The sequence below is a fragment of the Arachis hypogaea genome, chromosome 3, assembly GCF_003086295.3.
Source record: "Arachis hypogaea cultivar Tifrunner chromosome 3, arahy.Tifrunner.gnm2.J5K5, whole genome shotgun sequence".
NCBI lineage: Eukaryota > Viridiplantae > Streptophyta > Magnoliopsida > Fabales > Fabaceae > Arachis > Arachis hypogaea.
This window is the reverse complement of record NC_092038.1, coordinates 116,573,448-116,595,661: the sequence shown is the minus strand read 5'-3', so window position 1 is coordinate 116,595,661 and position 22,214 is coordinate 116,573,448. Positions and strand designations below refer to the sequence as shown.

General features: G+C 29.9%; 2 protein-coding genes and 1 long non-coding RNA gene across 3 annotated transcripts; 2 read left to right on the top strand and 1 right to left on the bottom strand.

Annotated features, from left to right (window-relative positions):
* Positions 1–294: 294 nt before the first annotated feature.
* Positions 295–12,646, top strand: LOC112779860 (uncharacterized). Its single transcript, XM_072231999.1, has 6 exons — positions 295–337; positions 9,749–9,964; positions 10,051–10,091; positions 10,519–10,712; positions 11,271–11,421; positions 12,146–12,646. The coding sequence occupies exons 1-6, from the start codon at positions 295–297 to the stop codon at positions 12,230–12,232; spliced, it is 732 nt and encodes a 243-aa protein (XP_072088100.1). The 3' UTR covers positions 12,233–12,646.
* A 90-nt stretch (positions 12,647–12,736) lies between these two features.
* On the bottom strand, positions 12,737–14,538 carry LOC140183835 (uncharacterized). The gene is made up of 2 exons (XR_011880145.1): positions 14,268–14,538; positions 12,737–13,130 (listed from the first exon to the last, which is right to left on the bottom strand). It is a non-coding gene; the product is annotated as an uncharacterized lncRNA (long non-coding RNA).
* Positions 14,539–15,145: 607 nt separating this feature from the next.
* LOC112790998 (ADP-ribosylation factor GTPase-activating protein AGD1) lies at positions 15,146–22,082 on the top strand. The gene is made up of 19 exons (XM_025833647.3): positions 15,146–15,780; positions 16,024–16,100; positions 16,168–16,268; positions 16,518–16,588; positions 16,671–16,733; positions 17,030–17,074; positions 17,216–17,281; positions 17,389–17,436; positions 17,570–17,665; positions 17,797–17,838; positions 18,297–18,512; positions 18,612–18,929; positions 19,002–19,088; positions 19,181–19,519; positions 19,660–19,805; positions 19,872–19,956; positions 20,196–20,361; positions 20,922–21,180; positions 21,312–22,082. Exons 1-19 carry the CDS (start codon positions 15,736–15,738, stop codon positions 21,418–21,420), a joined length of 2,379 nt encoding a protein of 792 aa, XP_025689432.1. The 5' UTR covers positions 15,146–15,735; the 3' UTR covers positions 21,421–22,082.
* Positions 22,083–22,214: the final 132 nt, after the last annotated feature.

Sequence of the window (22,214 nt, the reverse complement as noted above, 5' to 3'; positions counted from 1 at the left end):
CTCATGATGCTTCCAAACGATCGTGGGTTGTTCGAGCTTCCAGCAGCATTGCTCGCGCTAGCCATTGTCGTCTGGGTATCAAGATGCTGCAGAGAAACCAACGGAAGAGACCAGAAGAGAAGAGAAGGGCACTGGAGGTTGATCTTCGGATTTAGGAATTAGGAATTTTAAACTTCGAATTAAGGACCAAATTGGGTCAATAAAATTCGTTCTTCCACCTCAGCTAGCCGTTATGATTGCCCGCGTGTCACCAAATTAGCCACATCAGCTTTCCGATGACGCCACCTCGAGGAAATGTGCTGGAAGGACAACACTGAGTCCCGGCGTCTAACTTCAGGTACCAATTTGGGTAATTAATAATTTTAGGGACTACTTTGAAGCACGAGTGTTCAATGATTCTGGAATAGGAAGAAAAAAAATGGAAAGAAAATGATTATTTTCTAATGTTTGGTTGAAAAAAAAATGGGAGATAAACGAAAAGGAATGAAAAAAAATAGTGAGATTTATCAATTTTTTTTCCAACATTGGTAGAAAGATGAGGAAAAAATTAATTCTCTCTTTATTTTTAATATTATTTTTTATTTTTTTATTAATATATTTTTTAAGATAATAATAAAATTATTTTTTATAATATTTTTTTATTTTTTTTATTTAAACACATTTAAAAAAAATAAAAATCTACTTAATTTTTTTCTATTTCTTTTTTCTCTGTTTATAATTGGGGATACGATTAAATGAGACATTCATAAAAACCGATATCATATTTGCATCTCCGTTTGCCAAGCATTAACGGAATGCGTCTCTAAGCCTTAAACCATACCAATTTTTATTTTTTTACCAAAGATATGAGATTTAAATTCGCAATCTCTTAATTAAGTATAAGAAGACTATGCCATTTGAACTATTATTCATTAGTTATTAATTTTTTATTAGAAATAAATATTTTAATATTTTTATTTTTATTTTTATCTTTATAATAATAGTACTAGTCAAGATAGTTAGAGTCGTGAATTAACTCGTGAAATTACACGAATTTACAATTTTATTCTCTTTTTTCGTCTTATTTATGTTCTTCAAGAGTTCAAGTAAAAGAGTGGCATTTGTACAAAATTACCCAAAAAAAATTTTAATATTGCCGAAATCGCACTTCTACAGACGAATCACATTTAAAAAAAGAAAAGTTAAATCCAAAAGAATATTTTATTGGCCTGTTACAAAGTCCAATCCAAACTAATGGGAGTGAAATCTCCAAAACCTTAGTCTTATTTCTTTAGTCTTTCCTTCTAAAGTTTTCATGTTGCGTTTGTTTTTTAACAAGTTTTATTTTTTTTTCTTCCATGGTCATTACTTATGGCATTCTCTTCTTTCATTTTCTGTCAACATTGATCATTTTTTTGTTCTTTTCTTTTTTCTTTTTCTTCTTATCTCATTGTTAGTGTTTTATTTTGTTCTATTTTTTATTTTTGCTATAATCCATTAATTAATTGGTTTAGAGTTAAATAATTTGATAAAGTAAAAGTATTATTAATTTATTATTAAGAAAAATAAGAAAAAAAATACTTAAATCACACAAGAAAAAAAAAAGATAAGAACATGAATAGGAAAATCTTAATTTTTGAATTTCGATTTTTTTTTAAAGGAGTTAGAAGAATTATTAGTATTGAATTTGTTTTGTTATATTTTAAAGGATAGTGTCTATTCTTTTCGTTTTCACAGTTACCGAATGGGTTAAGAAAAAACAAATAGAATCAAATTTAAATAGGAAAATTGTGATAGTTATTGATTTTTATTAATATTTTGGACAAAAATATCGGTTTGTTTCGGTGGAAATATTATATGTTCTAAGATGTTTTTAATAATAATTAGATAAGAAAAATAATATTTTTATTTTATAACATGTTATGATTTATATTTTTGCACAAATACTTATTAGATTAATTTCTACATATAAGTATTTTGCACTTATAAATTTTATAAGTCTGAAGAGAACGAAATTCCATTACAAGTTTTACAAGTTTGAAGGGAACGAAATCCCATAAACGCGCTGCTTATGTTATGAGCCTTTTTAACAGACTTTTAAATCAATCTAAATCAATTAATGCGTGAATATATAACTCCCATCTTACAAAAGATTTCGTTTCCTTTTTCGAGTTTCTTGCTAAATTTGTTCAATCTCTTTCGTGCATTCTCTTTTTGCCTTCGATCTCCTTTTATTTTTTTATTTTTATGGTTTCTGAAATCAAGTTTTGAAATTGTTTTGAAGATAATGAAAGTTCAGAAATACACCCAAACGATCACAGAAATACACCCAAAGGATTATAGAAATATACCCAAACGGTTTTAGAAATAAACCAAACGATTACAAAAATACACCCAAAGGATTACAGAAATACACCCAAAGGATTTAAGAAATACACTCAAAGGATTTAAGAAATACACCCAATATTAGAGGAGAGACAGTATATTTCTTCTTAAAATCTTTTAATGTTTTGCTGGTTAATGATGAGGCACATAACAGAGACAATCTAGAAAAAAAAATTTAGAAGAACAGTAAAACAGTACCTTGAATAATGTTTCTTTATTTTTTCTAGTGATTTTTTATGGAGATTTGTATCTTTTCTTCTTAATTTCTTCTACCCTTCACAGAATCGTAGTTTGTTTCAAATGTCGTTTGAATCTTGACGGTTTGCATTTTGATTGAGGAAGAAGAGGAAGAGTGCGGCATAATGAACGTGTTGTAAGGCGTGTGCGTTGGACGCTCAATTTAAAGGAGTGGTGCGCGTGTTTTTTTCTTGGACTATGACCAACTTGTATAGCTTGTAAGACAAAAATGCTTGTATGTGTACCAGGCCTCATATTTATTATAGATATAATTAATTTATCTATAATTTTACTTTCAAACTTGAAATGAAATGTGTAACAGACGCAAAACATCATATACCAATTGCTTTTCTAATGATATTAGTAAAATACTAGGTTGTCGATAAATTTTTATCAGCCTTTTAATATAAAATTTAGTGTAAAATTGACATGTTATTATTATAGTTATATATGTTCTTATTTTTTCATATCTCTTTTCTTATATTTCAAGAATATTATATATTTTAAACTGTTTTATTTGCATTTACCTTTGAATAAAGATAAAACAATATATTCAATACGTTTATTATATAATGATGACGAGAAATTTATGATAATAAAATATTATTTTTGATTTACCATGTCAAATTAAAATATAAACCCGTGCATCGCACGAATTTAACACTAATTTGACTTTGTACTGCTGAAAAGTTTAGCCTTATATTTAAAAGATAGCCCTCAAAAGAATGAAATGAATTTTCAAAATAATTCGTTTATATGGATCATTTAAAGTTGAGACCAAATATTAAAATAACATTTTCGAAATAAATGAGATAGTATCTCTATTTATTCATTAAAAAGACATCTTATTTAAAGTTGGAATAGAATTTTTTTATATCTAACATAATGAATCAAAAGATCTTTAAAAAGTGATAAGTTAGGCGAATCTTTAGAATTATTACTACCTTTCAATTCGTCTTTGATCATTAAATGAAATGTGAATAACTCGTCCCTCTTTAAAATAAGAGGTGTTTTTAGTTCTATATAGATATTTTTGATACATTTTTAATAATATTAAAGGTATTTTATTATTAATAAAAGTAAAAATTATTCATGATAGTGCCAAAATAATTTGGAGACATTTTGGTAGTTAATTCTAAATAAAAAATATAAAAAAGAAAAAGAGGAAAAAGGTTGAGTGACTAATCGTTCTCCAATAAAGATGTAAATCTATAAAGATTTACAGATATTCCTCTTTTGATAACAGTAACACAACACGTGTATACTTGTCTATTTTTGGAAAAGTATGTCACGCTAGGAGCCACTAATCCTTTCAGCTTGGCTAGCCAGTCAGTCTTATTAGTCACCGTTGATATAACATAGAGATGTGGCTACTGATTGGATGAATTTATTGTAGATTTTTTTAATTTTACGAAAATGGAGGTATTTTTTATTATGTGCCTCTAAGCGTACATATCCACTTGTTTACCTTTTACAACAACATATATTTAACCCTCTTTTTAAATGTCAAAAAAAAATCCCTCTTTTCATTTTAATGAATTTACAACATTTCAGAATATCAAAAATAAAAAATTTATTAAAAAATATTTATAAAAAAAAGTTTACATTTCTTTAATTTATAACGCTCTAATATTTCTAAATTAAGTTTAAACTTTATTTAATTTAAATTAGTTGTTGATATTTAAATTTTATGAAACTTTTAAAATAAATTTTTTATATAAAAATATTTATAAAAAATAGTAGATAACTAATTTTTATTTTTAAAAATCATTTGAAAATAATGAGAGTCTTGATCATTAGAATCAGAGACGAATCTATATATATTATAGTAGAGGTAACTTGTCTCTACTACAATTTAAAAAATTTTTTAGTAGTATATAATAATAATATTTATTTGTTTTCATTAAATTATTGAATTTGATCTCATAATAATTTTTTATTCAATTTTTTGTACTTAATAGTCAGTTTAAAAATTTCATATTAGATGTTTATTAGAATGATGAATTCTCAATTTAAATAAGATTAGTATTCTTTCTTAAAAATAAACTCAAAAATATTATTTATCTTTTTTTTAAATTAATTTTAGTTTTTTGGTAGCAATTATATTAATTGAAAAAATATTTTCAACTATAAATATCACTGTGAGTTGACTTTTAATTGTATGAGAAATGAATTTCTAAATAATTATTTAGTGATATATTATATATAAAAAAAAGAGACATTTCGATTGTATTACTTAAACAAAAAGATTACTCAATTTTTTAAAAATTATAAAATCTAAAAAATAGAATTATAAAATATATATTATTATTTAAATTATTATTTTAGTGTTTTAATTTATAAATTATATATTTTGAAGACTAATTATATTTTACAATAATAAAATATAATTATAACAATAATTATGTTATATGTACATAAAAAGTAACTACCGTATAAAATATATATTGAAATAGAAAATTCATATTGAAAATGAATTATATAATAAATATATTTATACACAAATACATAATGGTTAATGAACAATTTTATAGCTGATTTTTATGCAATATAATATTTTTATTATAAAAATTATTAGAGTTTATTTGTCTTGTGTCTTAAAGGTATATATTAAGATTACAAATTGAGAATATTTTTGTTGAAAATACAAAAAAATTAAGTTTTTAATGTATTTAATTTGCAGTTATTAAATAAAAAAAATTTAAAATCTTCCACTAATATTAAGTTTATGATATGTCATTAGGTATGTCTTTAGGACACATATTAGCTAAACCCAAATTATTATTATGTTATATATATTTTGTCCTCACTATCAAAATTTTTTGGATCCGTCACTGATTAGAGTCATTACTAATTAAAAAATATAAATAGACCTAGTGATACTAACATGAAAAATATGTATTCTAAATTATAAAGGTAAAAATAATGACAAACTTTATTCATATCAAATAATCATATAAAATAAAAATCAATTTATCTACATGGTGCCATTGTATCTATTTTCAACCACTCTAAATTTTAAAATAAAAAGTTTAATTAATCTATTTGGTCCTTATAGTTTCACCAAATTTACAATTAGGTTTTCATATTTTTTTTTATCTTTTCAATTGAGTCCCTTTGCTGCTTTTAATTTTGTAATTAGATCATTTTCATATTAAAAACGTTAAGATTAACAAAATATTTCTCTAAAAAAATATGTAGTCAATGATCTAATTAGATTTTTAATTTTGAATACCTTAAATTTGTGAATATTCTGTTAACTCTAACATTTTTTACATTATTAAAGACTTAATTACAAAATTAAAAGTAATAAAAAGACTCAATTGAAAAGAAAAAAGAAATATAAGGACCTAAATTTTTTTTGTTAACTCTAACATTTTTTACCTCTTTCCAAGTTGCTGTATTGATCTCTTCCGAGTCAACTCTTCGAGCTGTGTGCTTCCCAGACTTGTCATTTCACTGTCTTCAATTAACCCTCAAATTAGGAATTTTAACGTTGATCATTTTGCTTGACCGAAGACTTCAGATCAACAAAGAAAAATGTTTCAATGGTAATCCCAAATATGAATTCTTGAGCAAGTGCTTTGTTCCTAAGAAACAATTTTAGCCTTTTATTCCAGCAGTGATTATCAGAAAATACTTTTTTGTCTTAAAGGTATATATTAAGATTACAAATTGAGAATATTTTTGTTGAAAATACAAAAAAATTAAGTTTTTAATGTATTTAATTTGCAGTTATTAAATAAAAAAAATTTAAAATCTTCCACTAATATTAAGTTTATGATATGTCATTAGGTATGTCTTTAGGACACATATTAGCTAAACCCAAATTATTATTATGTTATATATATTTTGTCCTCACTATCAAAATTTTTTGGATCCGTCACTGATTAGAGTCATTACTAATTAAAAAATATAAATAGACCTAGTGATACTAACATGAAAAATATGTATTCTAAATTATAAAGGTAAAAATAATGACAAACTTTATTCATATCAAATAATCATATAAAATAAAAATCAATTTATCTACATGGTGCCATTGTATCTATTTTCAACCACTCTAAATTTTAAAATAAAAAGTTTAATTAATCTATTTGGTCCTTATAGTTTCACCAAATTTACAATTAGGTTTTCATATTTTTTTTTATCTTTTCAATTGAGTCCCTTTGCTGCTTTTAATTTTGTAATTAGATCATTTTCATATTAAAAACGTTAAGATTAACAAAATATTTCTCTAAAAAAATATGTAGTCAATGATCTAATTAGATTTTTAATTTTGAATACCTTAAATTTGTGAATATTCTGTTAACTCTAACATTTTTTACATTATTAAAGACTTAATTACAAAATTAAAAGTAATAAAAAGACTCAATTGAAAAGAAAAAAGAAATATAAGGACCTAAATTTTTTTTGTTAACTCTAACATTTTTTACCTCTTTCCAAGTTGCTGTATTGATCTCTTCCGAGTCAACTCTTCGAGCTGTGTGCTTCCCAGACTTGTCATTTCACTGTCTTCAATTAACCCTCAAATTAGGAATTTTAACGTTGATCATTTTGCTTGACCGAAGACTTCAGATCAACAAAGAAAAATGTTTCAATGGTAATCCCAAATATGAATTCTTGAGCAAGTGCTTTGTTCCTAAGAAACAATTTTAGCCTTTTATTCCCAGCAGTGATTATCAGAAAATACTTTTTTCATTTATCCCAAATTGGAGCTGCAGAGATTTAAAGGAGGAGTAAAGAAAGTAAATTACATATAAATGAAAATAAATCACCTTTATCCTCTGATTTAGCTTAGCTTGCTTTAATTTGGGTGATTATTATTTTTGGACTTTGTTAGCTAGAGAAGTCACTAACTATCTTTGTTTCAATTACTCTATCTCATTGGGCTGGTGTTGTTGTAAGTTTGGCTTGCAACATTAATCATAACAATTAAAAGCTAATTGGGTGTTTAACACATTAGATCAATATTTGTCATCATCAATTGAGTTAGTTAATTTCTTAACTCAACAATTTTTGTTAATAATTATTTTTATATTTTATTATTAATTTTCTAATATCAATATATTATTTTAATATTAAATAAAAAATCTTAGTAAGATTATTTTTTGATATCAATATATATTAATTGTTATATATATTAACAATGGTAAGATTTTTTATATTTAATGTTAAAATAATATATATTGATATTAAAAAATTAATAGTGAAATATAAAAATAATTGTTAATGAAAATTTTGGTAAAATTATAATTTAATAATTAAAAAATTATTGAAGGGTATCTTAGAAAAAATAATTTAATTATTAATTTATTTTAAAAATTTTGGTAAAAATACAATTTAATCAATAAAAAATAATTTATTAAAGAATATTTTGATAAGTAAAATTTAATGACAAAAAATAAAATTTTTGCTAAAGGGTGTTTTTATAAAAAATAATTTATTTTTTCTTGAAAAATGGATAAAGTTAATATTAGTTAACACAAAAAAATTAAAATGGATTAAAGAGGATATTTTTTAAAAGTTATAAGGGAAGATAATGTACATTTTACAAATAAAAAGAAGGAGAGTATTATTTTAGCATCTCTCAGAAAAAGGGAGTGAAATTTTCTCTCATTTATTTTTCAAAATTTTTTTAAATAATTTTTATATATGTGGTTACTTTTATTAATTAGGATAAAATACTAAATTGGTCATATACGTTTGGGCGTAATCCTATTTTGGTCCTTAAAGTTTAAAGTGTCCTATTTGAATCCCAAAAAAGTTTTATTTAGCTTCAATTTAGTCCCACCATGAGGTCAAAGTTAAATAATTAACAAAATGCCCTACATTACGGCAATATAAGAATAAGGTTGATAATTTAGAGAATAAGTACAAGTTCCAAAGGCACAAAATCAACCGTGTATGCATCAATACATTTATTTATCATTCTCCTTAGTTCTATAGAAAATATTTCATTTAAATTATAAAAAGAATGATAAATAAATGTATTGATGCATCCGAGGTTGATTTTGTGCCTCTGGAGCTTGTAATTGTTTTTTAGATTATCGACCTTGTTTTTATACTGCTGTAATGTAGGACATTCCGTTAATTATTTAACTTTAATCTCACGGTGAGACTAAATTAAAAGTAAATGAAACTTTTTTTGGATTCAAATAGGGCACTTTAAACCATAACCAAAATAGAATTACGCCCAAATATAGGGGACTAATTTAGTACTTTACCCTATTAATTATTAGTGATAATGATTCTTAATAAGATAAATAAAACTTTGATAAGTTTTTATTGAAATTTTATTTTTTCGATGCGTATTTTAGATCAAAATAAAAAAAAGTTATTTTAGTCAATTATATAATTCTCTCACTGCATTAACATAATATTAGTAAAAAAAAGTTATTTTTTAGGTGTTTGCTATGGTATGACGATAAATTTATACGTACCAGTACAATAAAAATATGGACAAATTAAAACACGACATGTGGATTATATTTTCCACGTCAATAATTATTATTATTTTTTTAAATACATATTATATCAATAATTTTACTAAATTACCCTTATACTTTAATAAAAATAAAAATAAAAATAAATTTAATTTAATTTTTAAAAAAAGACTTAAATATCTTTCTTTTAGTATTGGACAAAAACAACCCTAACTTTTTAATTTAATCAGAATTTCAATTAACTTTAGTTTTATAATTTTAAATTTAAATCAATTCAAAAATCAAAACCAAAATACATTTCATTATTCATATACACTATAAAATTATTTTGTTTATCATGAACCCTAAAATCCTAAATTCTCAACGCACTCCAATCCCACTCTCCTCTCCTCTCGAAAACTGAAAATTGAAAAGGGAACAAAGAACTCTAACACCCCCAACCTCCCGCAGCCCCGCAGCCACCGCAACCCCCGCAGTCACCGGAGGCCCCGTAGTCACCGCAGCTCCCGCAGCTCCCGCAGCCCCACTTCATTGTCATCGCGGAACCCTCCTCCGCTGGGAAGCTCCGTCGCCAAGGTAATTAATTTGTCACCAATTCCAACATGCATGCTTAAAGTTATATAATGTTATTGTTGGTTAATTGATGATTATATGATGAAGCAACTATAAGATGCGAGAGCAAGAAAAGTGTGGGTTCTAAGTACATTGCCATTGGGGTGCTTTACCAGGAGGTAGAACTGCAGCAGGAGGACCTTTAAGATTGTGTTCTGATATTGTCAATGGAGAAGCTCAATTATTCAATGGTCAATTAGCATCGACTATTAGTTCTTTGCAAGCCACACTTTCTGGTTCTACCTTTCAATTCATTGATTTCTATGTTGCACTGCTCAAGATCATACAAAATCCTTTTAGTTCAGGTTATGTGGCTCTCATGTGCTATTTAATTTGGTGGCAATTGATAATCACCATATCATGTATGTTTTAAGTTAATTAATCATTTCAGGGTCTATAAATGTTGCAAACGGATGTTGTGGGACTGGACTGGTAGGGATTGCAGAGACATATAACTCAGCCCTTTCAATTCATTGATTTCTATGCTGGAATCAATTGAGTTGTTTATGCCATGATTCTGATTTTGAATTGTTTATGCTGATTTTTCTTATTTGTTGATTTTGGTTGTTTATTTGTCTGATCTGAGTTGTTGAAGATACTGTGGTGCGGCGCTATGTTGGAATTTTTCTTTGTTTATTTTGATTTTTCTGATTGAGTTATTTATGCTGATGTTTCTTATTTTTATTTGTCATTTATGAGCATTTTGAGCCCGTGTAATTGAGGCCATGGCTTGTATCACAGAACAGGTTCTTTATAGATGCTTTTATTTTATGTATTCTAGTTCATAATCAATTTTCATACACTGGTTATTCATTATTTAATTTATTTTTCCTCACACATCTATGAATATGTTTTGAAGGACTACAAGATAGCTGAAAGAATAGAACAAGAAGGGAAAGGTTGTGTAATAGTTGTTAACAAGTGGGATACAATACCAAATAAGAACCAGCAGACTGCAACATACTATGAGCAAGATGTCAGAGAGAAGCTTCGAATACTTGACTGGGCTCCAATTGTTTATTCTACTGCAATAGCTGGCCATAGTGTTGACAAGTATGTTTTAGGTGAAATATTATTGATAAATTTAGTCTGCATCATATACGAATTGTTCATTCTGTGACTTACTCCATCTTTTCCTTAAAAACAGGTTCACCCTTCTACGGAGTTCATCTTTATAAATAAATATCAGCTTGAAATTGACATTGTGAATGAGCCCAACTTTTTATATTTTGTTGAAATTTAGGGTTTGCTATATAGGGATGGTGGAAGTTACATCATCTCCATTGCATAACTTGTCTATACTAGACTAGTGCTACCAAAACGATTTCATAAATTATTTATAGGGCTTGAGTTATGCTAATGGAAATGGACTCAGCTATTTCAAGCAAATTCTCTATTTCAGTTACAGCCTTACAGGCTTTCTTCTCCCCCTTATTATAGAGTGTAATTAATGTTTTAGATCAATTATAATGGTGGATAGGTTTCTTGGAGGTAGACAATAATTTAGTGCCATATTTGTCATGATATTATGACTTACTCAGGATTGAAATCTTTTATTGGAGTTGATCCTCTGAGAGAATTGCTGATTCCATATTGCTTTTTTGAACAAAGGATTATTGATGCTGCTAGTGAAGTTGAAAAGGAGAGATCAAGAAGACTTGGAACTTCTATACTAAATCAAGTAGTGCTGGAAGCAGTGGCTTTTAAGCCTCCTCCTAGGACACGAGCTGGTAAAAGAGGGCGTGTTTACTATTGTACACAGGTATGTTCATGTAATGATGCTTGTAATAGTTGCTATTGTATGCCTTTAGCTTAGATGTTTGTATGAATCCCTGTTTGTTGTCCTGTTGTCTTTATTTTTAATGCCGAAGTATTGCCCTTTGCATTTGTTAAGATGTTAAAATGAATAATGTATTTTACTGGTGAAAACTTTTACCAATGAGAGCATGAATGATATGATTAATGCCAACTGGATCAATCATGAGGTGGGTTGTTTCTGCTTGACATACTCACAAGTCATGCAATTTAATTACTTATTATCAAATACACTCTTGCTGGGTGTTGTTCCCTTGCAGGCTGCTATGTGGCTGGGGATTTCAAGTGTTTGGTTCATAGAACAAGTCAAGTGATTCTTGCATATCTGAAATAGTTTTAGTTGTTCTGTTCTTGGTTGGTTTTGTGTAGTGCAGTTCAAGCCTGAGGAAATTACTGCTATAATGAAATACAACTATTCATGTAATTCCAGTATTATATAATTCACATTCTACTATTCACTATTATATAATCAACTATTTAAATTAGGAAATTACTGCTATCATGAAATTACCTTGTTTTCAATTTGGCTCATTTTCTTTTGCAATTCTGAATTTGTGCACTATGTATAGGAAATGCTTGATTACAAGTAAAGCAAGTTGATTCTGTCTAGTTGGGGCAAAACATGCATCTTTTTTACCCTCATCAAGAGCTTCTTTTGGGCATTTCATTAGGGGAAGGGGAGCAGTGACAAATCTGGATTGAGTGCTATCTGGCAGCATCAAATTTGCACCAATAGGACTAACAAATATGCTCAATAATGGAGGTGTAATTCAAGAAGTGGAATATGTTGAGGGTGTTGCTATGCTCAAGGTTAAGGGTGATGGCCAATTTTTGGCTTACTCAAGTGAACCTCCAAAGAAGTTCCAAGTGAATGGTTCTGATGTGGATTTTGAGTGGCTTCCTAATGGCAAATTGATGGTTAACCTTTCTTGGATTCAAGAGGATCATGGTGTTTGTGATTTAGCAATTTTCTTCTAGTTTTTATTTTATAGGATTGTGGAGTGGAGTTTCTTATTTTGAAGTCCTAATTTTTCATTTTTAGTTTACGCTCAGTTTGGGTAAACAACTTAAATAAGCTCTTTTGGAAAAAGAGCTTAACGTATGAGGACTTTTATTAATAGCAGCTTATAAATTGTGTTTGGATTTTTAGTTATAAAAGTACTTATTTTAAAGTTGTAGCGTTTGGATAAATAACTCAATAACTTGTTATAACTAACTATAAAAATAATAGTAAGCTATACAAAAACAAAATCACATGTGAAAAAAATAAAATTAAAACTGAGATTTCATATGACATACAATGTTAAATACAAATTTAATAATAAAAATAGAGTGGTAAAATGATAAGAAAAATAATTGGAAGAAATATATGAAGTAGGTGATTCAGATGAAACATTGTTTTAAAATGGTGTTGGAAGGTCAATACTTTCATTAGATGAATCATCACGTGAAAGGTCAGAAGCATCTTCACAGAGTCAAAAATAAAAGTAGATATTTTATTTTAAATTTTAAAGTCAATTTTCCTAGGGAGATGATAGAATATGCAAAGCAAGATCTTCAGTTCCTCAACTTGTGTCACAGTGCAGTCTCCATGGATCAGGAAAATAATCAATTTTGCTCTCAGCATCAGACACTATAGCTGTTTTATCGAGGCACCTACATTGCATTTAAAACAAAAATCAATTGGAGTTATAGAAGGTGCTGAGCAGGAAAACCAGTTCTGAAGTTAATTGGCCTGTGAAAAATAAAAAGGGTAAAAAGGAAAAATTCTAAAGTAGCTTAGAACACTTGAGCCATTATCAATTGCATATCACTACGTCCCTACCAGATGAAATACCACACCGCCTCTTTTTAACTACTCTTTTTTCTTTCTGTTCTTAGCTAATCCAAAATCTCATACTAACTGTCAGATGAAATACCACATTAGCATTTTGGCCTTTTTCATGTTCATTTATGATTTACTATTATAACTTTTTCTTATTGACTTTAGAAGATTCATGAAAAGAATAAAGCCAGAGATAATATGGTGAGAGAAGTAAGAACTTCTTTGAGTCCAAATGAGACAAAAATAGAACAAGTAGAACAATCTTTGGTGATTGCAGCTTCTCATGTTAGGAAAAGTAAAGTGATCCTAAAAAATGATAAGCTCCTTTTGCCTATGGCTATGAAAAAGGCAGACATACATACATATACAAACAGTACATAATGAAAATAAGACATAGCAAAGTGTAGCTATATTTCAATTATCTTATTTGCTCTTATTATGAAGATACACTAATGTAAGAGTAATTTCATTTTTTTCTTTGGATCGGTTGTAGTATATTGCATACAGGAACTAGCCAATATCAACACATTGCACTATTGGACACTAAGCCCTTTGGAAAGGTAAGCATCTTCTTTATACAAAAGAATTAAATCTACCTTTATGAAGAGGAAACTAAGTTTATGTGGCTGTTACAGGCATTGGTAATTGATGAGAAGTTTCAAAGTGTTGAGACAGATGAATTCATCTACCATGAATGTCTTGTTCATCCAACCCTCCTTCACCATCCTAAATAACTCCCTCCTATATGCTCTTTAAGAATCTAATTTCATTCCCAATCCCATGTAATTTACCTAGAACTTTTATTCATTCAGCCCAAAGAATGTTTTTATTATGGGGGGAGGAGAGGGATCCACCGCAAGGGAATCGCTCAGGCATAATACCATTGATAAAGTTATAATGTGTGATATAGATGAGGTAAATTATATAACAGTAAGCATGCATGTTGGAATTGGTGACAAATTAATTACCTTGGCGACGGAGCTTCCCAGCGGAGGAGGGTTTCGCGATTACAACGAAGTGGGACTGCGGGAGCTGCGGTGACTGCGGGGCCTCCAGTGGCTCCGGGGGTTGCGGTGGCTGCAGGGCTGCGGGAGACTGGGGGTGCTAGAGTTCTTTGTTCCCTTTTCAATTTTCAGTTTCCGAGAGGAGAGGAGAGTGGGATTGGAGTACGTTGGGAATTTAGGATTTTAGGGTTCATGATAAACAAAATAATTTTGTAGTGTATATGAATAATAAAATACATATTTTGTAGTGTATATGAATAATGAAATGTATTTTGGTTTTGATTTTTGAATTGATTTAAATTTAAAATTATAAAACTAAAGTTAATTGAAATTCTGATTAAATTAAAGAGTTAGGGTTGTTTTTGTCCAATACTAAAAGAAGGATATTTAACTCTTTTTGTAAAAATTAAATTAAATTTATTTTTATTTTTATTAAAGTATAAGGGTAATTTAGTAAAATCATTGATATAATATGTATTTAAAAAAATAATAATTATTATTGACATGGAAAACATAATCCACATGTCGTATTTTAATTTGTCCATATTTTTATTGTACTAGTACGTATAAATTTATCGTCGTACCGTAACAAACATCTATTTTTTATTATGCTGAACCGTTATCAATTTTAAAATACTGAATATTTATATCGGCAAAACACCTATGTAATTCACCTCAAAATTTATAATCAAAATGACACTAAAAAAATCTACAAAACATATATGTAAGTCAAATTATTTTACCTAAGATGGTGCAACACCTATGCTAAACAATTCTTTTGTTGTTTAAAATATATAAAGAAAAATATTGTTACAAGGAGAGTTGAGTTTCGGGTCTACACTGTCTCCAATTTTTTTACCTCTTGTTACGAAAAATATCCAACCCATAGACACAAAGCCACTCGTTTCCCACACAATCCATCTCTAATTTCCAACAACGTCTAACACTACCTCTGCGAGCCGCCTCCAACTTTTCCTACACGTGTCTTATCCTAACGATTACAATAGAATCTCTTTATATCTGTACAATCTAACATCTGTACATTATAATTTTTCGTGAAATAATTATATTAGGTGAAACTCTTATGTCTTATCTAAGTCACTGTTACCTATATCTTCCTTCCAATTTCAACCTCCTTCCCCGCTCCAACTATTTTTTTAATACTCTTATAGTCTAGTCTTCTTATTTTATTAATTAATAATTAATTACTCTTTCCCTTTAACTTTAACTTTAATAATCAAAGATAAATAAAAAAACAGAACCATTAACCATTGCTTCATTCCTCTGTCTCTCTTTCTTTCTCTTAAATTAAGCTAAGCTTTGCGTTGGAAAAAAAAAATTTATCTGTCATCATCAGATTCATAATCACATTGCCAAATTTACTTCCTTTGTTGAAGAAATCAAATCTTCATTTCTGGAACCCAAAATAAAAATGCATTTCGCAAAGCTCGATGATTCCCCCATGTTCCGCCAGCAGGTTCTTCTTCTTACCATATCATATTCAATTTATTCAAACATCTATATCTATGTTGATTTTATCGTAATTCACGTCATGTTGAGCAGCACGAGGTGCCTCCTATGCAATCTCATAATTCATGCTTGATTTTTTTTTTTTTTGAGGATGTTTTAATATGGCGGAAAGAAAGCATTCTATAACAGAGTTTGCTTTTAAAAAATGGAATTTAACGAATGTGGTTGTGTATGATGGATGCATTTGCAGCTGCAGTGCTTGGAGGAAAGTGCAGAATCATTACGCATCAGATGCTGCAAATTTCACAAAGGATGTCGAAAATATACGTACGTTCACTCTTGGATTGGGATTATTCTCTGAATAAATATTTGATATTTTTTTAAATCTTTTCAGGGAAGGATTAGGAGAGGTATATGAAGGGGACGTGGCATTTGCTACTGCCCTTGAAGATTTTGGAAGTGGCCATAATGATCCTCATTTTGCTGCTTTAGGAGGTAAACCTCATCTTCTCTTTCTTTCTCTACTAAAATTAAATTAATATCTTTGGTTATTTTAGCCTTCAATTGATATGAAGGTTCAGGTTCAGCAGATCAGATGTGTACTCCAGTTGTTGCTATGTTTATTTACTCTTAGCTATGCTTTTAATTTCTTAACCTATGTGCTTCCGTTGACTATGAATAAGATTGCACTAAGGTTTATGTCTGTGCTGCTGACTCTGAAGAATTTTGCTTTGGTATTCCCAGAACCTGTGATGAGCAAATTTACTACTGCTTTGAGAGAAATCAGTACATACAAAGAACTTCTTCGGTCACAGGTAATGATTTGTTCCTAGTAAATCACAGGCTATTGTGCTTATTGGAATTCGTATTCTGTCCTGACTTATTGTGGTTTCTTAGGTAGAGCAGATGCTTACTGACCGGTTACAACACATTATGAATGTTGATATCCATGAAGTCAAGGTATGCTGTGACTTTGGTAGTAGATATTTACTCCTTTTTTTTTTAATGCATACACATAACAAAGTTGGTTATCATATGCTAAAACTATGGAATATTAGGATAATAGGATGTAATACTTGAAGATATGACTTATCTCCAGTGGATTATCAACAGTGGGAGAAGAGTTGAAATCATGATTTTGAAACAGTGATTAGAAGCTGTTTAGTGGAATTAAGACCGATCAATGTGAAAAATTAGTAATCTTTCACCATTTAATGTTCAACAATATATTCATATGTTCTTGCCTTTTTATGCAGGAAGCTCGGAAGCGTTTTGACAAAGCTTCTGCTGTATATGATCAGGTGCTTCTCATTTGTGTTGAGATTTAACTTTTATTTAGATCAGTAGAGGCAACAATGTGTGCCTGCGTGTCTGTAAAAATTTCAATTGCAGATCTCCTGATCATAACATGATAGCGATGTCCATTATATTATTTGCTACAGGCACGAGAAAAGTTTATGTCACTGAAAAAAAGCACAAAGCCTGATATTGCCACTACCATGGAAGAGGTAATTCTGGTAGCTTCTCTTTGGAATTTTTATTCATAACGTATTCCTGTTGCTTGTTGTGAGTTTGTATGATCTTTTAAATCTAATTTGGTATAGAGAAATTCCAGGAATTGCAGAATGCAAGAACCTCATTTGAAGAAGCACGTTTCAATCTGGTAATGTCAATTGCACATATATCTCACATTAATTTGAGCTTCTGAATTATAGCATGTATATCGTTATAATATAACAATAAAAGAAAATAAAATCCTCGTTATGTCTAAAACGAAAACATTTATCATCGGCTAGGTTGTTGCTCTCAATAATATTGAGGCCAAAAAGAGATTTGAGTTCTTAGAGGCTATCACTGGAATCATGGATGCTCATCTTCGATACTTTCAACAGGTATATGAAATACTCATTACATGGCTTTCTCATTATTATTATTATTATTATTATTACTATTATTTTATATTTTACTTTTTTCATATCTAGTATTTCACTTAATACATTTTTCAAGGTCCCTTCTGTTGCAGGGATATCAACTATTACATCAGATGCAACCTTTCTTTAGCGAGGTTTTGCTACTACTACTATAATTTTTTTTTCCATTTATGTGATTGCTCATGCCATACATAGTAGAGAGCGTACTTTTCCACAGATAAGCAGATGTAGTTTCTTGAATTTTCTAAACTTATAAACCAAGGGTGATCAAGCAGCATAAAAACACAGTTAATGATGTATAACATTCAATTACTGGATTAGGGAAACACATTTGACTGAATGGAAATTTTCTTTCATGTCTGAGGTGCCATTTCATTTCTTTTAGAAATACTATTCAGTATAGCACATTTAAAAATAGTATTCAACAGCATTGTCTAGAAATAATTACCAATTTAGTGGCTAAAATGAGAAACCTAAGGACATGATAGTCTTTCATGAGAGCCAGTTCGAAATATGGGAGCTTTCTTTCTTCAACTTGATGCTGAGAAGGAAAGGGCCAATTGCTGAAATATCTAACTCGACCATGTTGCAGATTTTGGATTATGTACAGCAATCAAGAGAAAGTTATGATGAAGAGCAGATTTCTCTTTATAAAAGAATGGAAGAGTACAAAAAACGAGTTTATCAAGAGAGTAGAATGTCTTTAAATGGCCCTTATGGTTCTCCTAATGGAGACTCTGTCCATCCCTTTTCTAGGATATCAAATGAAGTGGCTGATGTAGTGAAGGAATCTGCTGCAAATGGAAAGGTATTTTACAATTTACACTATGAATACGATATTCAATGTCGACAATGTATTTAATTTTAGCCTATCTTAATCTCAAAAGTGCATGGTTTATACATATAGGTTGAAATCATTAGACAAGGTTTTCTCTCAAAGCGATCCTCTAATTTAAGGGGTGACTGGAAAAGAAGGTATTTTGTTCTTGATAGTCGGGGAATGCTATACTACTATCGCAAACCATGGAATGGTGGCACTGAAAATGGTTCTGGGCTTCTAAGTCGATGGCTTTCTTCTCATTACCATGGAGGTGTCCATGATGAAAGATATGCAGCACGTCACACAGTAAACCTGCTGACATCCACAATTAAAGCTGATTCTGATCAGTCAGATTTAAGATTCTGCTTCAGGATTATCTCACCATCAAAGAACTATACATTGCAGGTACTTGGTTTTTACATTATTTAAATTTGTTCTTACTTCTAAATTCTGATGATGCAATGGAAAGCAATGCAGGCAGAAAATGCAGTGGACCAGATGGATTGGATGGAAAAGATAACCGGAGTCATTGCATCCTTGTTGAGCGTCCAGTCACTGGGAACGGTACATAGTAGAATTTTTTCTTTCAAATTCATTAATCCTCCAATGCTCATGTTATTTCTGATTAATATGATTATATAACATTTCTGTGACAGCCTCCCTGTGCTAAGCGAAAAACTGGAGACAGTGACACTGCTAAGAAGACTGATGTGCCAGAAAGTTCTCTAGATGATGGTCACACCGTGACCGACAAGTCTGAATCAAGGAAATACACTACTCCCGGTAGCCAATATCGTACATATAAGAGTTTGCAGTTGCAAAGACACAATATGAAAAGTGAAAAGCCAATTGAATTTCTAAGAAGGGTGAGTGGAAATGACAAGTGTGCAGATTGTGGTAAACCTGAACCAGATTGGGCATCCTTAAACCTTGGCATCCTTATATGCATTGAATGTTCCGGTGTTCATCGTAATCTTGGAGTACATATATCAAAAGTAAGTCAATAAGTTTGCAGTTTTAAGTTTACCTTCAATGTTATGTATGGTTCGTTCCTTTGTAAACTCAGTGATGGAAACAAAATCCTTTTCCTTTTACTACTCACTTCTGCAGCTAAGGTGAAAAACATTTTTGGCAGGTAAGATCATTGACACTTGATGTGAAAGTCTGGGACCCTTACGTCTTAGCCATGTTTAAGACACTGGGCAATTACTTTGCAAACTCAGTTTGGGAAGAGTTAGCTTCAAAGAGTACTTTGCAAACTGATGATAATGCATCTGTTGGGTAAGTATTGCTAACACTGATGAGAATAACTGTTCAGACATATGCTAACCAGCACCTGCTATGTAGTTCATCCAATGCCAGGGGAGACAAAGTAAAAAAACCGAAACCTGATGATTCTATTTCATTAAAGGAGAAGTTCATTCATGCAAAGGTAACCTTAAAAAGATTGAAATTACTAATTAATGCTATTCTTATGTAGAAAGATTGGGGGGGGGGGGGGTTCAATTTTGTGAATATCAATTTCTATTTTCTTTAGTTGGGCACCCCATATGTTGCACCAAACCTATTTGATATATAAGCCACTATAGCTGCAATTGATTCTACTTTGCATACTAGGTTAAAAACATAAAAAAAACGTAGGATTTCATTGCCTGAACATAATTTTTGCAGTACTCTGAGAAAATGTTCATTTGCCGAACAAAAGAAAGCCACTCTGTCCATTCTGTGGCAAAAAAAGTGTGGGAAAGCATTTGTGCCAATGACATGAAAGCAGCGTACCGGCATATTGTCAAGTCAGGTGTGGATGTCAATGCCATCACTGGCCACACATTATCTGGTATGTCTTATTACCCAAGAAATTGTTGTGGTTCTAAGACACAATTAGATTGCTTTCTTTAGAGAGATCTTTGTCCCCACACTTAATTACTATAGGATTGATGACAATATTCTCCTAAGATATAATGAAACCATTAAATTTTTTAGTTACCAATAATAAGACACTCTTAACTCTGTTGAACAAAGAACACTCTCCATAGTTAAATAAAATGTACACTTGGTATTTGTTATATATTTTCATACAGTGGGCAATTATCTTTTTATATATACAAAAGAAGTAACCAAAATACAAGCACAAAGCCAACCAAATCATAAGTCACGTATGAACTTAAAGGTTGTAACTTTTCATTGCATAATGGGTACAACAGTACATTGCAACCTTTCAATGCCAAAGATCATAACTCATGTATGACCGCTTAAATGAAAATTAAAGAAACGATTAATAAACCGTTTATTTCAATATTAATAAAATTAATATTAAATATTAAATCTGTAAATATCTTTTAAATCTGAGTCCCAAAAAAGTTTCTAGTGTGAATACCATTGTTTGGTGCTCTGCAGAAGGTTCTTGCAACATGACTTCATCAGATAAATCAAACATATCATCACCATCTCAACGTGAAAATCAGCTGATGAATGAGAACATACAACTTGGTTCTGGTGTGCTTCACCTGGCATGCATCACTGCTGATGCTGGTATGGTGGAGTTGCTCCTACAATATGGTGCAGACATTAATGCTTGCGATTCGAAAGGTCAGACACCACTTCATTACAGTATTACTGCAGGAAATACTGAAGCTGCAAAAGTGCTACTTATGAGGTAAATTAATTAACATTGCTGGATGGGTTTCTAAGACATATATTCCTAATAACGTTGCTTATCCTTGTATTCTTAGATAATTTCAAATTTCAGTTTAATGTTTACTTTTCCTACCGTCTTGTTATTTACAGGGGGGCCAATTCAAATGCTGCAGATAAAGAAGGCAACACTCCTATTAAGCTAGCATCACAGTCCAACTCCATTGACGCTGAAACCTTGGCTCTCTTGGCAAGAAGATGACATATATGACAACAAAAACTACCCTTAAGCAGTCATTGATTTTCCATGTCTCAAGATTAAATCAAACCTATAGTTTGAGTGCAATGGATAAAGGAGAAACGTAACTAGAACTAGCTAGCCATGCATATAAAGTGATGCAAAGGGGGCTGGAGTTGGACCACGATATATACTTGAAGGATGTGGGGCTACCACCATCTCGGTGTCGCAGGCTCTACTCTCTTTGAACTTTTGAAAATTGGATCATTATCATGATCGTGTAACCATGTCCATATGTATTCTAAACGGGGTATACGAAGAAGAGAGGCAGAAACTCACCTGCGTTGCTTCTGGATGGCTGACATGTGTTACTATATGGTTTAAAAAAAATCGGTTTATTTTATATAAATGGTTTATTTAAAAAAATTGGTTTGAATTGGACCAAGCAGTTACTTTTATTCTCTTCTTTTTCGTTTCGCACGTAAAATTCGTTCTCTTTCAATCCCTTTTTCAGAACTAATATGAAACTTTCAATTAGGTATGTTCCTTTTATTTATATTTCTTAATCAAATTTATTATTTCAAATGTATTTCTTAATTTATGTTTTTATTCATTCCTCTCTGAATGATGAAAATTATTTAATAAATATGTACATATTTATGTCATTACACCATTTTGATGTTCAGGATCATAAATGCCAAGATAATTCATGGCAATTTCATGTGATGGAAGACAAAAATGTAATTATGGTATAACGTAGACTAGTTGATAACATGAGCATTGTTGAAATTTTGGCATGATCTCTTTCATATTTGTTA

Excerpts from the sequence above, each read along its gene's own strand:
- LOC112779860 (XM_072231999.1), top strand. The coding sequence starts at position 295 with ATGTGCTGGAAGGACAACACTGAGTCCCGGCGTCTAACTTCAG. Across the intron at positions 9,965-10,050 it reads ACAAAATCCTTTTAGTTCAG|GGTCTATAAATGTTGCAAAC; the intron begins GTTATGTGGCTC and ends TAATCATTTCAG. Across the intron at positions 11,422-12,145 it reads GTGTTTACTATTGTACACAG|GGGAAGGGGAGCAGTGACAA; the intron begins GTATGTTCATGT and ends GCATTTCATTAG.
- LOC112790998 (XM_025833647.3), top strand. The coding sequence starts at position 15,736 with ATGCATTTCGCAAAGCTCGATGATTCCCCCATGTTCCGCCAGCAG. Across the intron at positions 17,282-17,388 it reads TTGCCACTACCATGGAAGAG|GAATTGCAGAATGCAAGAAC; the intron begins GTAATTCTGGTA and ends GAGAAATTCCAG. Across the intron at positions 19,957-20,195 it reads AGAAGTTCATTCATGCAAAG|TACTCTGAGAAAATGTTCAT; the intron begins GTAACCTTAAAA and ends TAATTTTTGCAG.